This window comes from Theropithecus gelada, chromosome 2 (assembly GCF_003255815.1).
Source record: "Theropithecus gelada isolate Dixy chromosome 2, Tgel_1.0, whole genome shotgun sequence".
NCBI lineage: Eukaryota > Metazoa > Chordata > Mammalia > Primates > Cercopithecidae > Theropithecus > Theropithecus gelada.
Window position 1 is genome coordinate 148,685,062 of NC_037669.1, and position 23,991 is coordinate 148,709,052.

The following is a 23,991-nucleotide window of genomic DNA, read 5'->3' on the forward strand; positions in this document are numbered from 1 at the left end:
GGTCGAGTTATTTCTCTGAGCACATTCCAATGGCAGAGCCAGGCATTTCCACTCTCCAGTCACAGGCTTTCCCTTGGTGAGATCTGAATCTAAGGATGCTCCATTTACCTGCAAGTTACCTTGGGAAAGTGATTTAACCTCCCTGAGTCTATTTATCTCTGAAATGAGAACAATACAGTCACGCATCTCAACAACAGAGATCTATTCTAAGAAATGCTTTGTTAGGCTATTTTGTCATCATGCAGACATTATGGAGTGTACTTACATAAATCTAGATGGTATAACCTACTACAGGGCTAGGTTATATGGTTTAGCCTATTGCTCCTAGGCTACAAACCTGTGCAGTATGTTATTATACTAATATTGTAGGCAGTTATAACCCAATAGTAAGTATTTGTGTATCTAAACATAGAAAAGATACAGTAAAAATATACCATATTGTAATCTTATGGGACCACTGTTGTATATGCAGTCTGTTGTTGATTGAGATGTCATTATGCAATGCATGGTTGTACTTTTTTTGATAGATAATTGGAAGGATTAAATGAGGTGAAATTTTAAAAGTTACTTTATCTAAGTCATAATTTCCTTATCTATAATGGAAATAATAGTAGCACCTTCTTTGGGATTTACTTTGAGGGTTAAAGAAGATAATGCTTATAAAAATGCTTAACACATTACTTGACACATAGTGAACGCTTCATAGAAATGAATACAGGGAATAGTATTTTGAGGGCTCAGTAAACACTGGAGAACTTGACCTCCTTCTCTGTTTTCAACCTTGGGGATTAATATTTGGTCTTTCTCACACCTGTTTATGATTATATCTTAATTTTAGCTGGATTTCCATCTTTGGTGGCTATTAACCTACTTTTCTATATCTTTTTATATGTATTATGACTAAAATTTTGCATATCACAGCATTCTTAGGAGCTAAGATTTCATTAATGATGATTAAAGAAATTGAAAAGTGGGAGAAAGGGTAGAAATTCCCATTAGGCCATGAGAATTATTCTCTTTCTTAAATGAATGGCTCACAGTAGTGGGATTCAAATTCCTATTTCTGCTTTAAAGAGAAATACAAAGAAAAAGAAGTAAGAAGTGAATTTGCAAGTTGCTTTTATCTTTAGGACTATCTCAAATTCACTTTCCTCTCAATATTAGGTATAAGAGAAAATTTCTCAAAGCCTGCAGACTAATTCAATTCTGACAAGACGCTTCAAGCTAAATTGCAAAGTAATTTAAGATCTCCTTTCAAAGAAAATGCACATATAATTCATAACAAACCTCCTTTAACTCTTCTTCCCTTTTAACCAATTTTAAACTCAGAGGCCTCTTTGTCACCTTAAAGTTCGAACTTAATGGACCAGAGCCACTTAGGAATCTGTCAAAGGCTTTATTCTGTGCTGAAATTTGTAACTGTTCTGCATGTCATCATCAACCTGGCTCCAGCCTAAATCATCTGCATCCTCACTGCATCCTCAGTTGCAGTACTGCTCCTTAGTGGCTGCGTGCTCAGACATTTCCAATGTCAGGATTTGGGTTAGCACAGGAAGGCCAGGTACCTTACTACCTTTCCTGGCAGGCCTGGAGGCAATTGGAAAATAGATAGCAAGTCAATGACCCTCAGAGTGGGAGGTTCCTTGAGGCCACATTATAACCCTCTAGTGCATGAATTTCCTTCACAGCACCCTGGCAAGTAACTCTTTTATCCTATGTTTAAGCATCTCCAACTACAGATAATTCACTACCCTTTTATAGTATCCATACCATTTTCCATCCGATCTAAGAATTAGGAAATTTTGAAATAGAATATAAAGCTGGGAATCTGTCTTCCTATGATATGTTACTTTTGGACTAGATCTTATCTTCTGGAAATACAAAGAATGAGTCCAGTCCTTCCTCTGCACAACCATTCAAATGCTGACTGCAGCTGTTTCTGCTAAATTCATCTATACTTTGAACTCACATACTTCTCTCAATCTTTTTCTTCACCACTCTACTTTTTCTCCTGTGGTCTGCTGTTATTTGTCAGGTCTCATTTAGGTGGTGGCATCCAGGCTGATGAGGACAGGCCTGGCTGCTGCAGCCTTTGAAGAGTGCCATGGGATCGTGTTGTCTCCCACCCACCTTCCTCTACTATGACTAACACAGACTTCACCTGGAATATTCCAACACACCCCTATCCTCCACCCCAACCCTCCAGTGCCTGCTCTTTTACCCTAGAAAAAAATCCTAACAGTGTCCTGAAAGGCTCTATAAGACCTGGCCCTGGCCCTGGCCCGGCTCCAGCCTGACTCCCACCACTGTCCTCCCCATCATTTCCCTCCAGCCATGCTGGCCCCCTTGTGGCTTCTCAGACCCACTGAACAAGCTTTGCTTCAGGGCCTAGAAAGCTCTCCCTTTATTTCATTCAAGGCTCCATTTAATAATCTGTGTCAGAGAAGCCTTCCCTGACTATCCCAGTCCTCTCTGTCCCATCCTCTCTTGCTGTTTTATTTTTCTTTTCAATCCTTGTCATTGAATTATACTTTTATTTGCTTAGCTATTTATTATGTTATCTTCTCCACTGAACTGTAAGGAACATGAGGTCAGGAGTTATGTTTTATTCCCTGCAGTACCTTCAGTGCTAAGAACAATGTCTGTACTTAGTAGATGTTCAGTAAATATTTGTGGATGGAATGAATCAATTAATTCAGCCTGAGATTGCATTATTCCCGAGGAAGCCATGATACACTCGCTTATCCTTCCCACGGAATTCCTCTTGTCTTTTTCTCTTGTGCCTGACATCAAAATGACAAGATGATATTCATCAAGGATTTAGAAAATCACTCTCTGGTATACATTTGGATTCTTAAGGAGCAGTCATTAAATGGTCCCTCAGAAGCGGAAAGAGTTAATTGATGTTCCCCCTCAAACACAGCTCTTGACTCTGCAGGGTCTTTGGCCCTTGGGAAGGTAAAACCCTATGGTTCTTACTCAAGCTCAGTGAACTTTAGCCAAGACCTCTTATTATTAAGAAGCAGCTCTTCTAACCTCCCAGGGTGCCTGGAATGCCCCCAATTTCTGAAGTCATTATGTTTTACAGCAGGTTCTCTTGACAGAGCTTCATTGGCCTTTGGCAGAATAGAAGCCAGAATAATGGGCAGGCAGATGCCAGAACGAATTCCAATGTGTACACACAATTCTTGGCCCCATAAAAGTCAATTCTTTATTCACAATTAAGCAACTTATCTGAGAAAGGGCAGGTTGGTACAGTTATTAAAAGATAAATAATAGATAAGGATCCACTTCTTTTTTTTAAGGCATAAAAATTTTAAACACAAAATAGCACTGTAATTGTTTTTCATCTACTTGCTTCTTACCTATGACACCCAGGCCCAACAAAACAGAGCAGCTTTTACACATTTTCATTGCCCCTTTACGTTGTGTTGGTCCTTAAAATGTGTCTTTAAAAGCAGAATGACAAGGCAGCTCTAGATGTGGAGAAAAGAAACTAGAAGCACTCCCACATAAATGTCACATGATGATCTTGTGGGTCTTTTCCTGTTTACCAGATTGGGGTTAGGGACCATGGCTGAAAACAGAAGTTGCTAAATGTTTTCATACTAAAAAGAGCAGCAAGTCTCCCCAGCAGTTAGGATGCTAACCCCTCAACTGGCTTAATTGGCAACAGAAGCAGCCTCATTTCCCCTGCCCCCACCCCATCCCCTTTGCCTCACATCTGTATATGATGAGGTGGGGAAGGAAAGGTTATCCCTGGGGAGAGTGCAGTGTTTGAGGTGTAAACTGTTACCCTGTTATCCCTTCCCGTGGAAGTTTTTCCTCTTCCCTAAGCCAAGGGGAAGGGGAGTCTAGTGGAATCACCCTGAAAGGCTGGTGCTACCTGCAAGGACAGAGGCTGTCAGCTCATCCCCCAGTGTAGAACCTGCGGTGGAGCCAAATCCCTCTCAAAGCAGAGCAAGGGAAGGGAGTTATTGGACGTGGCCCTCACAGTGTGGGATCACACAAAACACAGAGACCAGCACCTCTTCTGACCTAGAGATTTCTGAAAGCAGGAGTTGGCAGGAGGAGAACCTGAAGGCTCTTCGGTTTGATGTGTCTGGAGAGCATGGGGGTAAGCCCACCCAGCCCAGTGTTCTATGGCCCATGGAAGGTACTCAGGCGAACCCCAGATTAAGGAGTTTGGAGGATTTAACGCAAAATATCTGTGACAGGTCTCAGTCAATTTAGAAAGTTTACTTTGACCAGGTTAAGGACACAACCATGACACAATCTCAGGAAGTCCTAATGACATGTGCCCACACTGGTCAGGGTATAGCTTGCTCTTACACATTTTAGGGAGACATGAGTGTGTAGTATGTGTAAGATGTACATTGGTTCAGTCCTGTAAAGAGAGAGAGCTGGAAGTGGGGCTTCCAGGTTAGAGGTAGGTGACAGACAAAAGGTTGCAGTCTTTTGAGTCCTTGATCGGCCTTCCACTGAATACCCAATTTAGTTTGGCTCAGTGAATCTGCATTTTTATATAAACTATAGGGCAGAAACAATCAGATACGCATTTGTCTCAGGTGAGGCTCAGAGGGATGACTTTGAGTTCTGTCTGCCTTTTGTCCACAAGAAATTTCCTTGAGGGCAAATTGTGAGGGAGGTAGGTTTGCCCTAAGCAGTTGAAAGCTTGACTTTTCCCTTTAGCTTAGTGATTTTGGGATCCCAAGATTTATTTTCCTTTCACCTCCTGAGGAGTGACAGGCACTGAGCTGCCCAAGTGACTACTGATCCAACCCAAGGAAATGGGCTGGAAGTGTGTAGACCTGGAAGAGCCTGTGGCAGCTGTGAAAGGGTTCTCAGCAAAATGGAGGCACCACCATGCCAACAGAGGTCTCTAAGAGAGGGACCAAGGAGCAGCAAGACTGAGACCGGGGGCCCTACACACTGAGAAGCAGTTACGCACATAAAGAGGAGAGCTGGGCTCCCCACCCCTCCTCCAGCCTTCTATCACCAGCAGGCGCTGGCACCAGCTGCAAGGAGGAGGAGCGTGCTGCCTTCCCTCCCTTCCAGTCATCCTGCTGCTGCTCTAGAATGTTCCGCAGGGACAACAGGAATCCACTTTTGAAGATGTAGGTTTTAAGTTGGGCTGCACTAAGTTTTAATAACTGAAAGGAACTCAATAATGGGATTTGACCAAGACATCATTAATGGAACTACTTACCCAGCACAAAGCGGGACTTGACATAGTACAGCTGGAAGCAGTGATTGGAAAAAAAAGTAAGCCATTTCATATTTATGTATGTCCCAACTAATCAAGAACTTTTCAATGAACTGGTGCCAATAATTTTTTTTGTTGGGGATTAAAGATTTGGCAGAGAAAATGGAAGGTTCTTTTGTATATCTTTGGCTATAGTAATCATTTTCTCATGTTTTTCCGTACTGACTAAATTAACAGAAATCCTGCAAGAGATACAATATGTTCACTTAATATATTCTTTTCATAAGCTTTCAAGTGACATTGATTTCACGTTAACAAAGGCTGGACTGAGGCTGGAGAAGCAGGCTATTCTGATCGGCACGAGCACCCAGGAGAGTGAGTGGGCTGTGGGATTTGGGAGGACTGGTCAGGAAGAGCATCCTGTGGAACCAGGGCCGCCAGGAGCTTGAGGTCGCTGGGTAGTTTCTGTGGGTAACTGTGTGGCAAAGTATCTCAGCAGTCCCAGTGAAGAATAACAGTGGAAGATGGTGTTGGAAACTGGGAGACCCTGAGGAAGAGTGTCATGATCAGGATGAGAGATGACTCTATAGGGCCACAGCGGAAGGGCGGCCAGAGCTACAGAGGGGAGGGCGTTGTGGTGGTGCCATCTATATAATATTTTTCATACCTATTATTTTATGTTCACTATCAGCAGCATTTCACTCACAACATCTCTTCTTCCTCCTCTTTTTCTTCCTTCTTCTCCCCCTCCTCCTTCTTCTTCATTACTAGCATTTATTGAACACTTTACTATGAGTCACACACCATTCTGCACAAAACAATTCATATGATCAGATGATCCCTGCCAGCTGAAGATGGTAGGCCAGGGACAGTCAGAGTGTGAGAGACAGGTGGTAAAATCTTAGTTCTGTTTGGATAGAGGTTTTGATTGAACATCTATTTGAAATGCTTCTTTTAGAACTAAATGAAGCACTCAAAGAGAGAGAGGTGATTTATTTAAGAAACGCTTATCTAGTTCTTACTAGGTGAGATGCACCATTTCAAATGCTTTATAAACATTAATCCATTTAATTCTCATAGCAACCCAGTGTAGTAGGCACTATTATTGTATCATGATTTTATAGAAACTGAGATAAAGGTGGTTTCAGTAACTTGCTCAAGGTCACATAGGCAGTAAGTGGCAGTAAGCTGAGACTTACACCCAGAACTCAGATTCAGATTCTATGCTCTTAACACTACCTAAGCTGTGAGATCCATTCCTTCCAGGAGCATGATATAGAAGAAAAGATGCGCTGTAGAGAAACACTGAAGTCTGAATAATGTCTGTGAATGAGAAATGATACAATAAGCAAAATGATCCTTATTCATGTTGCTTTTATCGAAGAGTTTAGGATACTTCATACATTTCAAACTTTTTGAATAAAAGATGCTGTACACATTTATTTTTGAGTATAGGTCCAATACACTGCCATCAAACTAATTTTGCTGCATAATCTATTGCTGAACAGAATGAATCAATATCCTGGACTTATTTCCAATTTATCTATTTTTAAATTTTTATGTATATGTATTTTTATTTATTTATTTTGAGATAAGGTCTTGCTCTGTCACCCAGGCTAGAGTGCAGTGGCCAATCACAGTTCACTACAGCCTCAACCTTCCCTGCTCAAGCAACCCTTCAAACTCAGCCTCCTGAGCAGCTGGGACCACGGGCACACACCATCACACCCAGCTAATTTTTGTACTTTTTTTAGACATGGGGTTTTGCCATGTTACCTGGGCTAGTCTCACACTCCAGCGCTCAAGCAATCCAAATCCACCCACCTCAGCCTCCCAAAATGCTGAGATTACAGGCGTGAGCCACCTCACCCAGCCTGGCTTCTGCTTCTTTTGCCTCATTTCTTACTAGAAGCCAGAGGATTTTGCTTGTAGAACATCCTCCCCTAAACTTGAAGAGATGCAACTCAAGCTGAGTCTCCTGGCCTATTCTTGTCCCTGGAGCAGACCCCTGCCCACACAGCTGAGGGCACTCCTTCCCTCGTTGATCCCCTGAGCCAAGAGTTTCATGAAATACATGAGAATATTTTAGCCCCACTCCTGTGGCCATTTCTCTGGGATACCTGCCTGGTACTTTCCTTCATGGACACCCTGTTGTTCTTATGCAAAAGTGACTAGTTCAGCCCCAGCAACCTCAGAGCTTGGTGTGCCCTGAGGGCAGTCACACCCCATTTGCCCATAGTTGTAACTGACCACTCTGTTGTTATTGTAAGACTTGTGGAAGTTCTCAGCAGAATGATGATGATGATGGTGAGGATAAATAACATTTACTGAGTATTTATTTTAAGTGTACATGTAAGTACTCAAGGAATGACTATAATTCACAAGATATATCTAAGAGTTCTAAATGTATCTCATATCCTCACAACATTTCTAGGGGATAAATACTATTATTATCTCCATTCTACAGATGAAGTAACTGATTCAGAACATGAAGTAACTTGCCCAAGGTCATATAGCCAATAAGTATCAGTTCTTGGGCTCAAATTAAGAGGCACAGGTGTCAGTTTCAAGATTAGACTGATACCCATAAAAGTACCCACAATGTGACTGTGCATAGTCAATGCTTGCTAAAAAATCTTGTGGGCGATGATTTGCCTCAAGAGATAATGAGTTTTTGCAAGCCTTCTTCCTTTCTCCTTTCCAGTTGTCCTGCACCTTCATTCCATCAGCCTTTATATACCCTGCCATGTGCCCAACAACAGGCTGTGTCCTGGGCATCCAAAGAGAAGCAAGACCAAGTCCAGTCTCAGCAAAGCCAGGCAGGAAAGCAGGATTTCCTGAGAAGTTCTGTGTCTCACCTGCTAGTGGGCCAGGAGAGAGGGTGCTATTTCCCTAGTCAACATACTCTGCTCTTAGGCTTGTGTACAGGAAGGTGCTGCCCATGTTCCATCCCCGGCATGAAAATAAATGTTCCAGTACCTGAACTCCTGTTGTCCTTATAGTTAGCATCACACTGTCACTCAACTATCCTGATGTGGGTTTATGTTTCCCCACAAAATGATCACCTTTTTAAAGGGAGAAACAAGAAATCTACATTGTGAATTTAGTAGCTGTGTGATCTTCATTTCTCTGATTTTTAGTTTATGTCTTTTATGCAAAGAAAGAGAAAGGAAGGCAAGACAAAAGGAGGGAAAGAAGGAAGGGAGGGAGGGAAGGAAGGAAGGGAGGGAGGGAAGGAAGGAAGGAAGGAAGGAAGGAAGGAAGGAAGGAAGGAAGGAAGGAAGGAAGGAAGGAAGGAAGGAAGGAAGGAAGNGGAAGGAAGGAAGGAAGGAAGGAAGGAAGGAAGGAAGGAAGGAAGGAAGGAAGGAAGAAGGAAGGAAGGAAAGAAGGAAGGGAAATGGATAAGGAGAGAGAACAAAACATGCCTTGCTTACTTCACAGAGCTATTATAGGATCAAATAAAGCTATACTGTAGGCACAAGAGGACTAAATATTATCTAAATGTGAGGGCTTTAGTATATTCTCACCATGGAATTTAAGGTTCTGAGTAATGCTGCCTCACCCATCTTTACCCCACCACACGTGCCCACATAGGTGCAGCCATGTCTTGCAATTGCCCTGAACTCACCTGCCTCCTTGCCTTTCTTAACACTCTTTCCACTGCCTGGAATACTCTCTCCCCATCTCTGTCTGCTGACGTGCTACCTTGCTCCAATGCCACCTCCTTTATTCTAAAAGAGTACCCCTTTTCTCTTTTGTACCGTTAAATGTTGGGTATTTCTCACAAAATCACACTTAACACTGGGACTAGAGCTATTTGTCATCTATATCTCAGGCTTCCCTGCCGAGGTATGCTGTGCATATATCAGGTGTTCAATAAGATGTTTATTGGATCAAATTCTGCTTACCTTCTCTCTGCTCTTCCCTGCCTGCCTCCCACTTCCTGTATCTACTTAATACATCACATGACACATGGCGGGCACCTTGCGCGTATGTCTGGGGAGCTTTAGGGTCAGCATATTCAATGGACAATCTCCATAGGTCAAGGAGAGTTAAGCCTTTGCCTTCAGTTAAGTCAAACATCACGGGGAGGGTATAAAGTTTGGTGAACAAAGTGATCATACCCTGTTGAGTGGGAAGGAAGAGAAGAACATTTCCCAAAGTGCAGACTGCAGATCAGTAGGCATACCCAGATGATTTTAGGTGACATACAGGTGAACTTTCTTTTTCTAAATTACCTACTTTTACGTATAATAAAAAGAAATATAATTAGCACGTCGAACTTATGATTTCATAGATATTCTTTAATAAAAGCTCCTGAATTTGAATAAAAATGATTTAAAGAGAAACATACATAAATAATGGTATGGGGTATGACCAAATGATGTGATGGGGGTGCTCCGAATTCCAGAAGCACTGGGCTAGGGAAACACTTCTGCAAGTTATGGAGGTGGAGAGAAGGATAAAGCCGTGCTTGTTCTATGGGTCAGATCTACTAGTGGCAACCGCAGGTTAATAGAATTACTTCCAAAGCTGTGCTACTGTGCAAACACGTTTGTTTGAAGGGCAGACTGCAAATGGAATGCTTTCTCATCACTATTGTTTCTTCATTGGAAGGAAGAAATATGTTGGAGAATGTCGATTCAAACACATCAAGCATCACAGCTTTGGACACCAGGTTTCCTAACAGCCAGTGGAGTTTTATACCTTTTCCCAGGACTCGCAGATACAAAGGACCCAGATGTGGGTTTACTTTTCCTTTTTTCCTGCAAAGCACAACACTTTACAAAAAAGAAAAACACTTCAAAGGCAGTCCTTTTCTCGCATGCATTTCAAGGCTTCATTCAAGATCCACATTCATCTTCCTTATCCAATTACAGGATCAAAGCAGAAGGGTTTGGCCTACTTTGGGGGTTTAAAGACATCCAGGGAAAAACTAAGACCATTTAAAACTACCTTTTTTGATGCCACGCATCTTCCTGTAGAAGAATTGGAGTTGGTTCTCCTTGCTCTCTCTTAAGTCATCTCTGGGTACAAAAAGTCAGGTCAGGAAGCTAACATGCTCTAATCATCGGCAACATGAAAGATTCAGTTACATCTCTGTAAAATCCAATCTAATCTCAGTCAGTGTGTCTAGTGTACTTTTGCTCTCCACACTGCTGCTTTTGGAGTTTCTTCCAAAACCCACTGCTAAACTCTTGATTTTTCCTGATTAGTTTTTTAAAATTCTGTATTAAGATAAAAACTGCAAAAAAAAAAAAAAAATCTGAAATGTCATTTCATTAGTCTCCCTAAAGCTAGTGGATCTAGCACATATGTTCATTTTAATGCTCAATATGGAGTTCATATTTCCTAAAATAGGACATGCCTTATCTTTCATATTCACACTCTGGGATCTGAGGCCCTGGTTTAAAAAAAAATAGCATATATGACGTCCTCAATAATATTTAAGTGAACAGACTGGCTATTGGTGGATTGATTTTTCTCCATGGAAATAAATCTGTTGGCAGCCACCAGAATTGGGGTATAAAAGATGACCTTGGGCAGCTGCTGCCATTTGTTTTGGTGGGAAAATGAGGGTTTTGTCTCTCCCTGGGGGTTAATACCGTGATGTTCTGAACACCATCAATGCTCCGTTTCTGAAGGGTTACACTGGAGAGGAGGAATGCTTTGTGGTTTATGACAAGATCACGGCAGAATATTTTGTGCACGCGGTGATTTGTATCACCCATTTGTGCACAGGCCATAAAAGTGCACTTTTTATCAGGAACATTTGTGAATATATAACAGCACTGGAGACATATGGCCACTAAATAATTCACAGTTATCTATCTTCTCAGCAGATTCCTTATACACCTACCATGTTTTAATGCCTAGTTTGCTCAGAAACAATATTCTTTATGACCCTTCCAATATAAAAATGTTTACTGACTGGCAGCAATATATGGATCCCATGGGATGGGGCTATGAGGAAGTAGAAAGATTTCTGCATTCTCCAACTCTCTCCTTCTGTATCTGTTTTTCCCTAACTCTTCCAACCAGCATCCAGCATTACAGGAGAAGATACCTCTCCCCAAAGTGGGTGCAAAATCCTATCTGGGCTGTGAGATGAAAGTCACTAACTAACCTCCACCCTCTTCTCTTTTCAGTTCTATATCCATTTACAGTCCCAAGGAGAATCCAAATGCATTTGATGCCGCAGCATTCTTCCAGTCTGTGGGGAATTTCCTGGGAATCTTCGCTGGCTCATTTGCAATGGGGTCTGCATATGCCATCATCACAGCACTGATATCCTTTGTCTGTATGTGGAAAGCTGAGACTGTCAAGAACAGTCAATATCTGTGGAATGCTTCTGATGATGGACAACCTCCAGGTCCATAAAAGGCTAGATAGTCTGGTCCAAGTTTCATACGGCACCACTGGTGCCATCTTGGTTCTGAGTCATCCCTGGAGGCAAAGGTTGGTACCAGTGGCAAATGGGCCCAAGCTCTCTTCTTGCCCAAGGTCAGTTCTAATGCTATTGACACTATCTGATCCTAGGACATCAACAACCTTAAATAAATACCACCTAGGAAAACTAGTGAACAGGAGGCATCAGGATTGGCCTTACTAGGGTCAAGAATAAGACAATTGACTAAGGGTAATAAATTGGGTATGATCTGCCTCTTCTTCAGGCTTATTCAATCACTAGCTTATAGGGTAGCTCAAGCCAGAGGTCACTGTGGGTCTCAACAAGCATCCACAGCTACTTTATAGAAAGGAACCTGCAAGCAATGCTGAAATATGTGTGCCATACCTGAGCAATCATGTCATTTGATTCCTTTTTGTTGTTAGGAAGTTGGGATGATAGGTAAAGTTTCTAGAGAATCTGAGCCAAAGAAAGAAGCTGGTCTGGTGGGCTGCTCACTTAGAACACTCAGACAGGGCAAAAGTAAGTCAGGGTAGAGGAGGAAGGGCAGAAGGCCAATGTCAACTATAAGGGTTAGGTGGAGCCACAGAAGACAGGTAGAACAGAAGATCAAGGACCAAAGACCTCAGGGGAAGGAGAAGGAAGAAGTGTGCCAGAGGGGTGAAGGCCCCAGGCAAAGAGAAGGCAAAATATCGGGGGCCTTTTTCTATGGGATCTCGCCCAGACATTCGCTGCTAAAAAACTTGGTTCTACTGGGGGTATCTAAGAAGAGTCAGGAGATGCGTAAAACAAGGACCCTGGCCTCAGTGAGTAACAGGCTTGGAAAGATGAGCTCCACATTAAGACTTGGATAGAAAGTGAGTGCCAGAGCCACATCGAAGTTATCACACTGTAAACACTCAAACTGGGATGAGGCCATTGTGTCTGGAATAGTATAATACCCTTGGCCAGCCTTATGATTCTGGAAAATAATTTGAAAAGCAGTATTTATAAGCAGAATGGGTTCTGGGCACGGCCTGGAAGATAGAATAGGGGCAAAGGCTGAGCAGTCGGTGACACAGGAGGCAAAGGCTCACTAAGTCTATTCACTAGGGTATAGCAGTGGGACAAATGTGGCATCTGGAAGGCATGCCTGGGATGACCACAGGGCTCCAGCTGGTGAGAAATGGAGGATGAGGGTACTTGGGTGGGATGGAGTCAGCTTGTGGAGTATCTTGAAGTGGTATTTCAAAGAGTCTGAGCCTCTTTCTCTAGTCCACAATTAGCTGCCAAAGGTTTCTGCTCAGGAGAGTGACACACTGACAGTCCTGTTTTTAAAATGTAGATGAGGAACTGGCACAAAGGATGAATCAGAGGAAGGAGATGAGAATCAAGGGAAACTGTGATGACGAACTGCGGGGGAAGCATCAGGAAGGGGACTGATGTTTAGAAGGAAAAATCTCTAAGACTTATGATTGGTTGGTTATTGGAGACAAACGAAAGGAGACAGTCAAAGGCTACTCCAAAGTTTCATCCTGAGAACCTTGTAAAATGGCATCTCCATTGACAGAAATAAAGTCAGTCAGAAGAGACAGTGCTGGTTTCCAACAAGAAAAAATGACCTACCCAGTACTTATGCTGTGACAGGCCACCTACGATGTGTTTTCCATGTGGTGTCTCATCTAACCTTCACAATGATCCTATCACCAGATGCTATTTTTATTGGTTGTGAAGCTTAGAAAGGGTAAGCTGTTGCCCAAGGTCACGCAGCCAGCCAGTAAACCCAGAGAGTGAGAATCAAGAGGACGACCATGCTCTGGTCACTGCTCCCTATTGCCTCTTCATTCTTAGTTGGAACTGTGTGGAGGCCAGGCGTTGTTTAGAGTACAGTAATAGCAACAAGGATAGGAACATTCTGTGAGTGTCTAACATGTGCCAGAGCCTTTCTATGCATCTCCTCATTTGAATCAACCCTGTAAAACAAGTTATTATCCTCCTCACCTTACACCTGAGGAAACTGAGGCTCAAGGAGGATACGTAGCTCACTCTGGATCACATGTAAGTAATAGTGAGCACGTTTATTGAAAACGTTACTATATGCTAGCCATCGCCCTAAGTGTTTTGCATGGATTATCAGATAAGTTTTACAAGAACCCTGGAAGGTAGATACTGTTACTATCCCAATTTTACAGCTAAGGAAATAGACAAAGTTAAACAACTTGGCTAAGGCCAAACAAGTAGGACATTTCAGGGCCAGGATTCAAACCCAGACTTTTGGGCTCTGGAGGCTACACTAAGTGGAGAAACTAAAATCGGAATTCTTCTCTGCCTGACGCGAGGAGAAGGTGCAACACGTGTGAACAGGTTGATAAGGGAAGAAGAAAAATTCCTGGAGATTGGAAGTCTGGCATAAGATTGGATCAGATCTGAAAGAAAGGGTGTAGAAACCCTTCTTCTACAGTGGTGATATCAATCGTGCAGTATTTGGTGGTCTTTAACAGGCTCTACAAACATAGGTTGTGTAGGAGGTAGATGCTTACTGTTGTCCTCCTCACCTTCCTAACCGCATACCTATTTCATTCTGAGGCAGTCTCCTCAGGTTGTAGGCCCCTGAGCTCTGCAACTAGGGACTGGCCCAGACCTGATTTAGTTTCTGGAGGAGATAGAAAGAAAAGAATGTTAGATAGCTGATTGCTATTTTGTTACTCATCTGCCCTGAACATTCTCTTTAAAACAAACTAGAAGAGTGAATTCAGAAGAACAAACCCCACCAGAAACAAAGACTTCCCTCTAAGTAACAAAAGAGAATATTGTAAAAGGATCTCAGGGCAGCCTGATCTTTACAGCAGATAAAGAATTGCTTCCAGGTCCTTACTGATGCTATTTCCCAAAAAGATGTTTTACCAAAAAAAAAAAAAAAATTAGACCACAGTAGACAAGTTCATATCACTTGTTACATGCCAGGCACTGTTCTGAGTACTTAACATATGTTAACTAGTTTATAGACCTCTGAGGTAGGTTGCATTATTATTCCTGTTTTCAGACAGGAAAACTGAGGCACACAGTGATCAAGAGATGTGTCCAAGGGAATACTGTGAATTTTAATCCAGGTAGAGTTGGCTTCCAAACGCTACACTCCCATCCATGATATTATTTTGCCTTTGTGCTTTCTAAAACTTTACAAAACATGTTTAACATACTTCATCACATTTTACTTACCTCATGTAGGATCAGGTATTATTCTCATTGTCAGTTTACGTAGAATAGAAATGAGGCTCAGAGAGGTTAATATACTGCTGAGAAATCACACAGCCAGTCACTGGCAGAGTCAAGAATCCGAATAAAATGTTCTGTTCCAGAGGTCACACTTTTACTTCCCTGCTCCCCTGCTAAACATCTCTTAATGTGAAATTTTCTTTAGATTCTGTTCTAACAGTATAAAAATGCAACACGATCACATCTCCTTATTTGTCAGGGCATTTTGTGCCTAATATTGACACAATTGCAATGTAACCCTTTCCCATCGATCACATACTCCTAATCATCTCCCCACGACCCCTTCTCTGCCCAACTTGGATCCTACTATCCCTTTGTTCTATTTGCAATTTATAGACCATTGACCAAGTGTCATCCTTGTCAAAATGAACCATTGCCTGCCAAAGGCATCTTGTCTGACCTAGAAATAATGTACCTTCTCTTTATCCTACTTATACCAAGAGAGCATGGGCAGCTTCCCTGTCACTGAATGTAACTTCTTCTTCTGATCCTACTTCCATCCCCAGGCGAGAAGATTCTACCAAGCGGTCTGCCCGCAGACTGCACTCCCCAGGGAGCAGCGCTCCTTGGTCCTGACATACTTGCAGCATCTCATCTTCCCACACTCTCCTTGGCTTTGTTTTTCCATGCCTGCTACACCTCTCCTGAGGGGGTGCATCCCAAGGAACGAGGCTAAGCCCACAGTGGGCTGAATTGATAGTCTTAGGAAGACACCTTTTTAATCTGAACACAGGTTTGAATTTTTACAGGCAAGTTCAGCCCCCGGTGAAGCATGGAACTCATGCTGGCCTTCAAAGCAGGTCCCAGTAAGAATTACAGCCTTCCAGTCAGGTCTGAACATCAGTTCTTTTACTTTGCTCTGGAACTATCATCACCAGATCAGTTTTGATTCTCAGTCAAGAAGGAGATGTAGCTGTAAAAGCTGCTGTTGTTTCCCTTAACTTGTCTTCCTCACTTGACCAAATTTACCAAGCTGTGCGAGTTCCCGATGCTGGAAACCGGCCTGTTTTTCCTACTTTCTTGGAGTGCCTTCCTGTCTGCCGAGGCTGCCGGCCTAACAGGTCAGTGCTTCATGCTGCACAGCCAACTGGGTGTGTGAATATGTGTGTGGCTCCGGTGTGTGCCCCTCCCTGACCTGGCAGGAGGTGAAATGAAGTCTCTCTTAAACAGTGTATGTGGATGGTTTGGGTGAGAATCAGCCTCTCTTGGGTACCCTGGAGAGAAAAAATAATAGTAATTCATCCATTTTGTACCGAGTAGCTTTCTTCCCCATTCTGTATTCTATTCTCCGAAATGCTTTCCTCTTTTCTCCTGGCTGGACAGGAGGCGTGTTGAAGAGACTGATTTATAGTGTGATGGATGACTTTTCGAATGGAAGTCTTCATTCAGAGTGTGAAAGGATACCCACAACTGTTTTGTAGAGAAGAGGGGTGGTTTTCGGTGGCTCTTAACAGCAGGTTTCAATGTAAACTGGCTCTCCAGAGTATGCACATCTCCATACACATCGGTGTTTGAGATCTGCACATATGTTCCACGGCACGTACGAAAACAAATAGCAAATGTGGTGGCTGTACAGTTTAATGTCTCTTAGCACAGAAAGTCTACAGAGAGAGTCCTCCGATGTGGAATAGTTGATAGAGAGGGGGCAGTTCATTAGACCCAAGGGCTGCAGATCCCAGGATCTGGATTAAGCAATTAGATTGCCTGTGTGCAACCGTGAGGATTTGTGCTTGGGTAACTGCAACGACTGGGTGCTTTTCCATGCAGAAGAATCTCCGTGGCTTCCAGCAAAATGTTAATGCTGTTTCTCTCCTGGAGCCACATTCCCTGCTTCTCCCAGGTTTCAATCGTGGATCCCTTTCTGCTCATTACATCTCAACTGGCATTTGAGTGGTGAGAATCTTTCCTAACTGGTAGCAAGGTGTACCTCCCTAGGTGTTTGCATTTTAATAGGTGATACTTCAAGTCTAAATAATAATAAAAGTTGACATATATTGAGGGTGTACCATGAGCCAGATGCTGGCTAGCTGTCTTTCGTGGGTGATTTCATTAATCTATAGAAAGATTCAAAAGTAAAAGACTATTCCCAGTTTACTCAGCCAACCTTAAGTGATGGGGCTGGGATTTAAAACTAGGAAATTCAATTTTAGATCCTGGGTTCTGGGGGACCACGCATTTCTGCCTCAAATGAAACTCCATCTGTGGAATATCAAGGAGACCTCTAACGGTAGGTAGGAGGGAAGTAGTTGGAGCCCTAGGCAACTGCCTGGTTCAGTTGCTCCTTGGCTGGTCTTGGCTCTCCTGTGAATGCCATGGCAAATCTTTTTAGTAATGATAACCTATTGCTTTAATCAACTGGCCCAACTTACTGCAGAGCCACACAGTCCAAGCTATTCCCATTGGCTTCAAGGGTGTCTGTTGCCAATACAGAAAGCCACGCACCAGTTCTTATGACACTATAATCAAGACTACATTACTGGATTCCACCCTACCAGGCCAGTGTATCTAAATTATTTCAATACAAAGTATGTTATTTTAGTGCATTGCTACCTTATTAAGGAGGTAGCTGGAAAGCTTATGCATTTCAGAAAAAAAAATAGCATGTGCCTTCAGTGAAATAATGTAGGCAGATCATTTACATCACAGTCATTCAAAAAACATTAGTTCCCTTTATTCCACATTCTGTATTCCATTCAAGTTTAACTTATAAAATGATCTAAGTAATATTAATAATAAGAAAAAATATTTGACCTTCTAGAAATGTAAGGAAGTATCTTAACTCACCTAATATTTTTTAATCTACTGTTGAATATTATAATAAACACACACACACACACACACCCCATTGCTTTAGAATTGTCAATTTGTGTAAAAATTGTCTATTTGCTTGTCCATTTCAGCAAGATCTTGTTCTATCAACTACATTAAAGTCTAAGATCCATGGGAAACTGTATAAATTGCTAGTTTGCTTGATCCTTGCTCTTTCACACCCTTTCAACCTGATATCCTTACTGAGCTACCACACAGACCACCTTCTAAGGAGCCAGCATCATGGGATGGGTGAATATGAGTGTGAACCTCAGTAACAGAAAGACCCAAGTGTCCACGGCTGCACCCAGGGGCAGACTCACTCCAGAGTAGTCCACTAGATTTAGGCAATGTGCCTAACAGACATTTGCTACAAACCAAATTCTAGGTGTGAGCATTTTCCATTGCCAAAGACCAAGACTGCTTAGTCCAAATTACTTACGTGTTTGTTTGTTGTTTATTATTTAATCCTTGCCTATTTCCAAATTGGATTTGTGACAACTCATAACATAAGCCATGCACATCACAGGACCATTTAGTTGAGGGTAAACACTCAAGTGCTCTGGGACAGAATTTTTCTGCAAAATTAGGCAGCTGTTCATTGCTGTGGTTTGGCAATAAATATAGCTCTGAGCTTTCTGGCAGTCAAAGCCAAAAGGGAAACATGATGAGTTATATAGGAATAATACAGCATTATATTTTTTTAAAAAGTCATGCTTATTAAAGTGGGCAAACTTTATTTTTCACACTAAAATTTTAGGGGAATTTATCACATGCATCTGTATATAAGGGGCTTTGAACACCAGAAGAGACAGTGTATTTAACAATAATTTTAGGGAAGATGGAGGTTCATTCTTCATATGGTCATTTCTCATATAAACTTTCAAGAAAACCTGAAGGTGTGGCATCAAATTATAATTCTCGAATTATTTCCATGTAGTAATAAAATCATTTTAGTTCTAATGCACAGGTAAACTAATATGATACAAAACTAAAATCTAGAAAATTTTTAAAAATGATTTCTGAATGAATAGACAACAATGAATATAGTAAACTAAAATGGAAAGAGCTATTAAATAGTTTATGAGTAACTACAGAGGTAACGAGCAATCATAGGGCCTTGTATGGGTTCACTAAAAACACTTAATGTAGCTCCTAGAGATGGTATTAACATGCAATGATTTCTCAGCAGAACTCCCCAGGCCCTGATCTTTCAAGGACACCTGCCTAGTGAGCAGAGCTCTCGGCCACCTACCCATACTTCACCCTTTTATTGGTTTCAGAAATTAGGATTTCACATACAATTCTATCTGAAAAAAAATGTTCTGCTACTTTAAAGAAAGCACATCTGTTTTTAAATATATTTTATTTTTTTCTTACCCCAAGGTAATCCATATTCATGGTAGAAAATTTAGAAAATGCAGATTTACAGAAGGAAATAAATTTAGAATCACTTATATTCTTACCGAATATTAACAGCAATTGTTAATATTTGGCTGTGTCAAGCTAACTATATATATATATATAATTATACACACATATACACTTAAATATGCCTACCTAAATATACTCTTGCATACATATATATATATATATATATTTCTTAAGTAACTCACTTTTTTCATTCAACAATTTATAATGAAAAAAATGCCATGAATGGAGCATTAAAAAATTTATAGTTAATGTTTTTCAAGACATTAAATACTCCATCATATGAACTTGCCATAATTTATTGTAACAACCTTTTGATTATTTACAGGTTTTAATATTCTTCTTATTACTGCAATGATAATCCTTATAGCTAGAGATATACATTTTTATTTATATAACCACCTAAAAATAAAATATCTGTCTGGTTTAATAAAAAGACTAAAATTTAAATTTTTGGAGAAATTTATCCAAATTGTCTTTTAGAAAATTTGTATCCCCTTGCACTCCCACCAGCAATCTGAAAGCAAACTCATTCACTCACATCTTCACCACCCTATATCTTATTTTTTTTATTATTATACTTTAAGTTCTAGGGTACATGTGCACAATGTGCAGGTTTGTTACATATGTATACATGTGCCATGTTGGTGTGCTGCACCCATTAACTCGTCATTTACATTAGGTATATCTCCTAATGCTATCCCTCCCCTCTACCACCTCCCCACAATAGGACCCGGTGTGTGATGCTACCCTTCCTGTGTCCAAGTGATCTCATTGTTCAATTCCCACCTATGAGTGAGAACATGTGGTATTTGGTTTTCTGTTCTTGCTATAGTTTGCTGAGAATGATGGTTTCCAGCTGCAACCATGTCCCTACAAAGGACATGAAGTCATCCTTTTTTATGGCTGCATAGTATTCCATGGTGTCTATGTGCCACATTTTCTTAATCCAGTCTGCCACTGTGGACATTTGGGTTGATTCCAAGTCTTTGCTATTGTGAATAGTGCCGCAATAAACATACATGTGCATGTGTCTTTATAGCAGCATGACTTATTATCCTTTGGGTATATCCCCAGTAATGGGATGGCTGGGTCAAATGATATTTCTAGTTCTAGATCCTTAAGGAATCACCACACTGTTTTCCACAATGGTTGAACGAGTTTACAGTCCCACCAACAGTGTAAACATTTTCCTATTTCTCCACATCCTCTCCAGCACCTGTTGTTTCCTGATTTTTTAATGATTGCCATTCTAACTGGTGTGAAATGGTATCTCATTGTGCTTTTGATTTGCATTTCTCTGATGGCCAGTGATGATGAGCGTTTTTTCATGTGTCTGTTTGCTGTATGAATGTCTTCTTTTGAGAAATGTCTGTTCATATCCTTTGCCCACTTTTTGATGGGGTTGTTTGTTTTTTTCTTGTAAATTTGATTGAGTTCTTTATAGGTTCTGGATATTAGCCCTTTGTCAGATGAGTAGATTGCAAAACTTTTCTCCCATTCAGTAGGTTGCCTGTTCACTCTGATGGTAGTTTCTTTTGCTGTGCAGAAGCTCTTTAGTTTAATTAAATCTTATTTGTCAATTTTGGCTTTTGTTGCCATTGCTTTTGGTGTTTTAGACATGAAGTCCTTACCCATGCCTATGTCCTGAATGGTATTACCTAGGTTTTCTTCTAGGGTTTTTATGGTTTTAGGTCTAACATTTAAGTCTCTAATCCATCTTGAATTAATTTTCATAAAAGGAGTAAGGAAAGGATCCAGTTTCAGCTTTCTACTTATGACTAGCCAATTTTCCCAGCACCATTTATTAAATAGGGAATCCTTTCCCCATTTCTTGTTTTTCTCAGGTTTGCCAAAGAACAGATGGCTGTAGATGTGTGGTATTATTTCTGAGGGCTCTGTTCTGTTCCTTTGGTCTATATCTCTGTTTTGGTACCAGTACCATGCTGTTTTGGTTACTGTAGCCTTGTAGTATAGTTTGAAGTCAGGTAGTGTGATGCCTCCAGCTTTGTTCTTTTGGCTTAGGATTGTCTTGGCAATGCAGGCTCTTTTTTGGTTCCATATGAACTTTAAAGCAGTTTTTTTCCAATTCTATGAAGAAAGTCATTGGTAGCTTAATGGGGATGGCATTGAATCTATAAATTACCTTGGGCAGTATGACCATTTTCACAACATTGATTCTTCCTATTCATGAGCATGGTATGTTCTTCCATTTGTTTGTGTCCTCTTTGATTTCACTGAGCAGTGGTTTGTAGTTCTCCTTGAAGAGGTCCTTTATGTCCCTTGTAAGTTGGATTCCTAGGTATTTTATTCTCTTTGAAGCTATTGTGAATGAGAGTTCATTCATGATTTGGCTCTCTATCTGTTACTGGTGTACAAGAACCTTGTGATTTTTGCACATTGATTTTGTATCCTAGACTTTGCTGAAGTTGCTTATCAGCTTAAGGAGATTTTGGGCTGAGACAATGGGGCTTTCTAAATATACAATCATGTCATCTGCAAAGAGGGACAATTTGACTTCTTCTTTTCCTAACTGAATACCCTTGATTTCTTTCTCTTGCCTGATTGCCCTAGCCAGAATTTCCAACACTATGTCCAACACTATGTTGCCCCCACTGTCTTGTGGCTTGTAGAGTTTCTGCCAAAAGATCCACTGTTCGTCTGATGGACTTCCCTTTGTGTGTAACCCGACCTTTTTCTCTGGCTACCCTTAACATTTTTTCCTTCATTTCAACTTTGGTGAATCTGACAATTATGTGTCTTGGAGTTGCTCTTCTCAAGGAGTATCTTTGTGGCGTTCTCTGTATTTCCTAAATTTGGATGTTGGCATGCCTTAGTAGGTTGGGGAAGTTCTCCTGGATGATATCCTGCAGAGTGTTTTCCAACTTGGTTCAATTCTCCCCGTCACTTTCAGGCACCCCAATCAGACGTATATTTGGTCTTTTCACATAATCCCATACTTCTTGGAGGCTTTGTTCATTTCTTTATACTCTTTTTTCTCCATACTTCTCTTCTCACATCATTTGATTCATTTGATCTTCAATCACTGATACTCTTTCTTCCAGTTGATCGAGTCGGTTACTGAAACTTGTGCATTTGTCACGTATTTCTCATGTTACGGTTTTCATCTCTATCAGTTCTTTTAAGGTCTTCTCTGCATTGATTTTTCTAGTTATCCATTTATCCATTCTTTTTTCAAGGTTTTTAGTTTCTTTGCACTGGTTACATAGTTCCTCCTTTAGCTCTGAGAAGTTTGATTGACTGATGCCTTCTTCTTTCAACTCGTCAAAGTCATTCTCCATCCAGCTTTGTTCTGTTGCTGGCAATGAGCTGCGTTCCTTTGGAGGGGGAGATGCACTCTGATTTTTTGAATTTCCAGCTTTTCTGCACTGCTTTTTCCCCATCTTTGTGGTTTTATCTGCCTTTGGTCTTGATGATGGTGATGTACTGATGGGGTTTTCGTGTGGGTGTCCTTTCTGTTTGTTAGTTTTCCTTCTAACAGTCAGGGCCTTCAGCTGTAGGTCTGTTGGAGTTTGCTTGAGGTCCACTCTAGACCCTGTTTGCCTGGGTATCAGCAGCGGAGGCTGCAGGAGATAGAATATTGCTGCACGGCGAGTGTTGCTGTCTGATTCTTGCTCTGGAAGCTACGACTCGGGCGTGTACCCCACCGTGTGAGTTGTGAGGTGTCGGTCTGCACCTAGTGGGAGATGTCTCCCATTTAGGCTACTCAGGGATCAGGGACCCACTTGAGCAGGCAGTCTGTCCGTTCTCAGATCTCAACCTCCATGCTGGGAGATCCTCTGCTCTCTTCAAAGCTATCAGACAGGGTCATTTACCTCTGCTGAGGTTTCTGCTGCTTTTTGTTTATCTATGCCCTGTCCGCAGAGGAGGAGTCTACAGAGGCAGGCTGGCCTCCTTGAGCTGCGGTGGGCTCCACCCAATTCGAGCTTCCAGGTGGTTTTGTTTACCCACTTAAACCTCAGCAATGGCGGGCACCCCTCCTCAAGCCTAGCTGCCGCCTTGCAGTTAGATCTCAGACTGCTGTGCTAGCAATGAGGGAGGCTCCATCGGCATGGGACCCTCCAGGCCAAGTGTGGGATATAATCTCCTGGTGTGCCGTTTGCTAAGACCCTTGGTAAAGTGCAGTATTAGGGTGGGAGTTACCTGATTTTCCAGGTGTTGTGTGTCTCACTTTCCCTTGGCTAGGAAAAGGGATTCCCTTCCCCCTTGCGCTTCCCAGATGAGGCAATGCCTCACCCTGCTTCAGTTCTGACTGGTCGGGCTGCACCAGCTGACTAGCACCGATTGTCCGGCATTCCCCAGTGAGATGAACCTGGTACCTCAGTTGAAAATGCAGAAATTACCCATCTTCTGTGTCACTCATGCTGGGAGCTGGAGGCTGGAGCTGTTCCTATTTGGCCAAGTTGGATGAGCCCCCCCAAATCTTATTAATCACTGGTAATTTGATAATCAAGTTCCATTTTCTTCTGGTTTCATTTATTATATTTTTATGAAGGAAAAGCTTCTTTAATTATATGTCATTTGCTGTTTGTATTTCTTCTTTCGTGAGCTACCAGTTTATGCCCTTTGTTACTTTTTTTATTGTTACTTTTTTCCTGTTGAGATGTTTATCTTTGTCACATTGTAGTTTAGTTACTCTTTATCTATGGAGAAAATTGGCTAGGACCAATGGCTCATTTCTATAATCCCAGCACTTTGGGAAACCAAGGGGGGAGGATTGCTTGAACCCAAGAGTTCCAGACCAGACTGGACAACATAGTGAGACCCAGTCTCTACAAAAAAAAAAAAAAAACTTATCTGGGCATGGTGGCACACACTGTGGTCCTAGCTACCAGGGAGGCTGAGGCAGGAGGATTGCTTG

The 23,991-nt window shown here is 41.6% G+C and overlaps 1 protein-coding gene across 2 annotated transcripts in view; it reads left to right on the plus strand.

Annotated features, from left to right (window-relative positions):
- SLC9A9 (solute carrier family 9 member A9) overlaps positions 1 to 23,991 on the plus strand; it is a 591,811-nt gene that overhangs the window by 266,165 nt on the left and 301,655 nt on the right. For both annotated transcript variants that reach the window (XM_025377024.1, XM_025377025.1), the window contains exons 7-8: positions 11,356 to 11,494; positions 15,826 to 15,931. In XM_025377024.1, the coding sequence (XP_025232809.1) occupies positions 11,356 to 11,494; positions 15,826 to 15,931 (245 nt within the window). The remainder of the gene's footprint in view (positions 1 to 11,355; positions 11,495 to 15,825; positions 15,932 to 23,991) is intronic.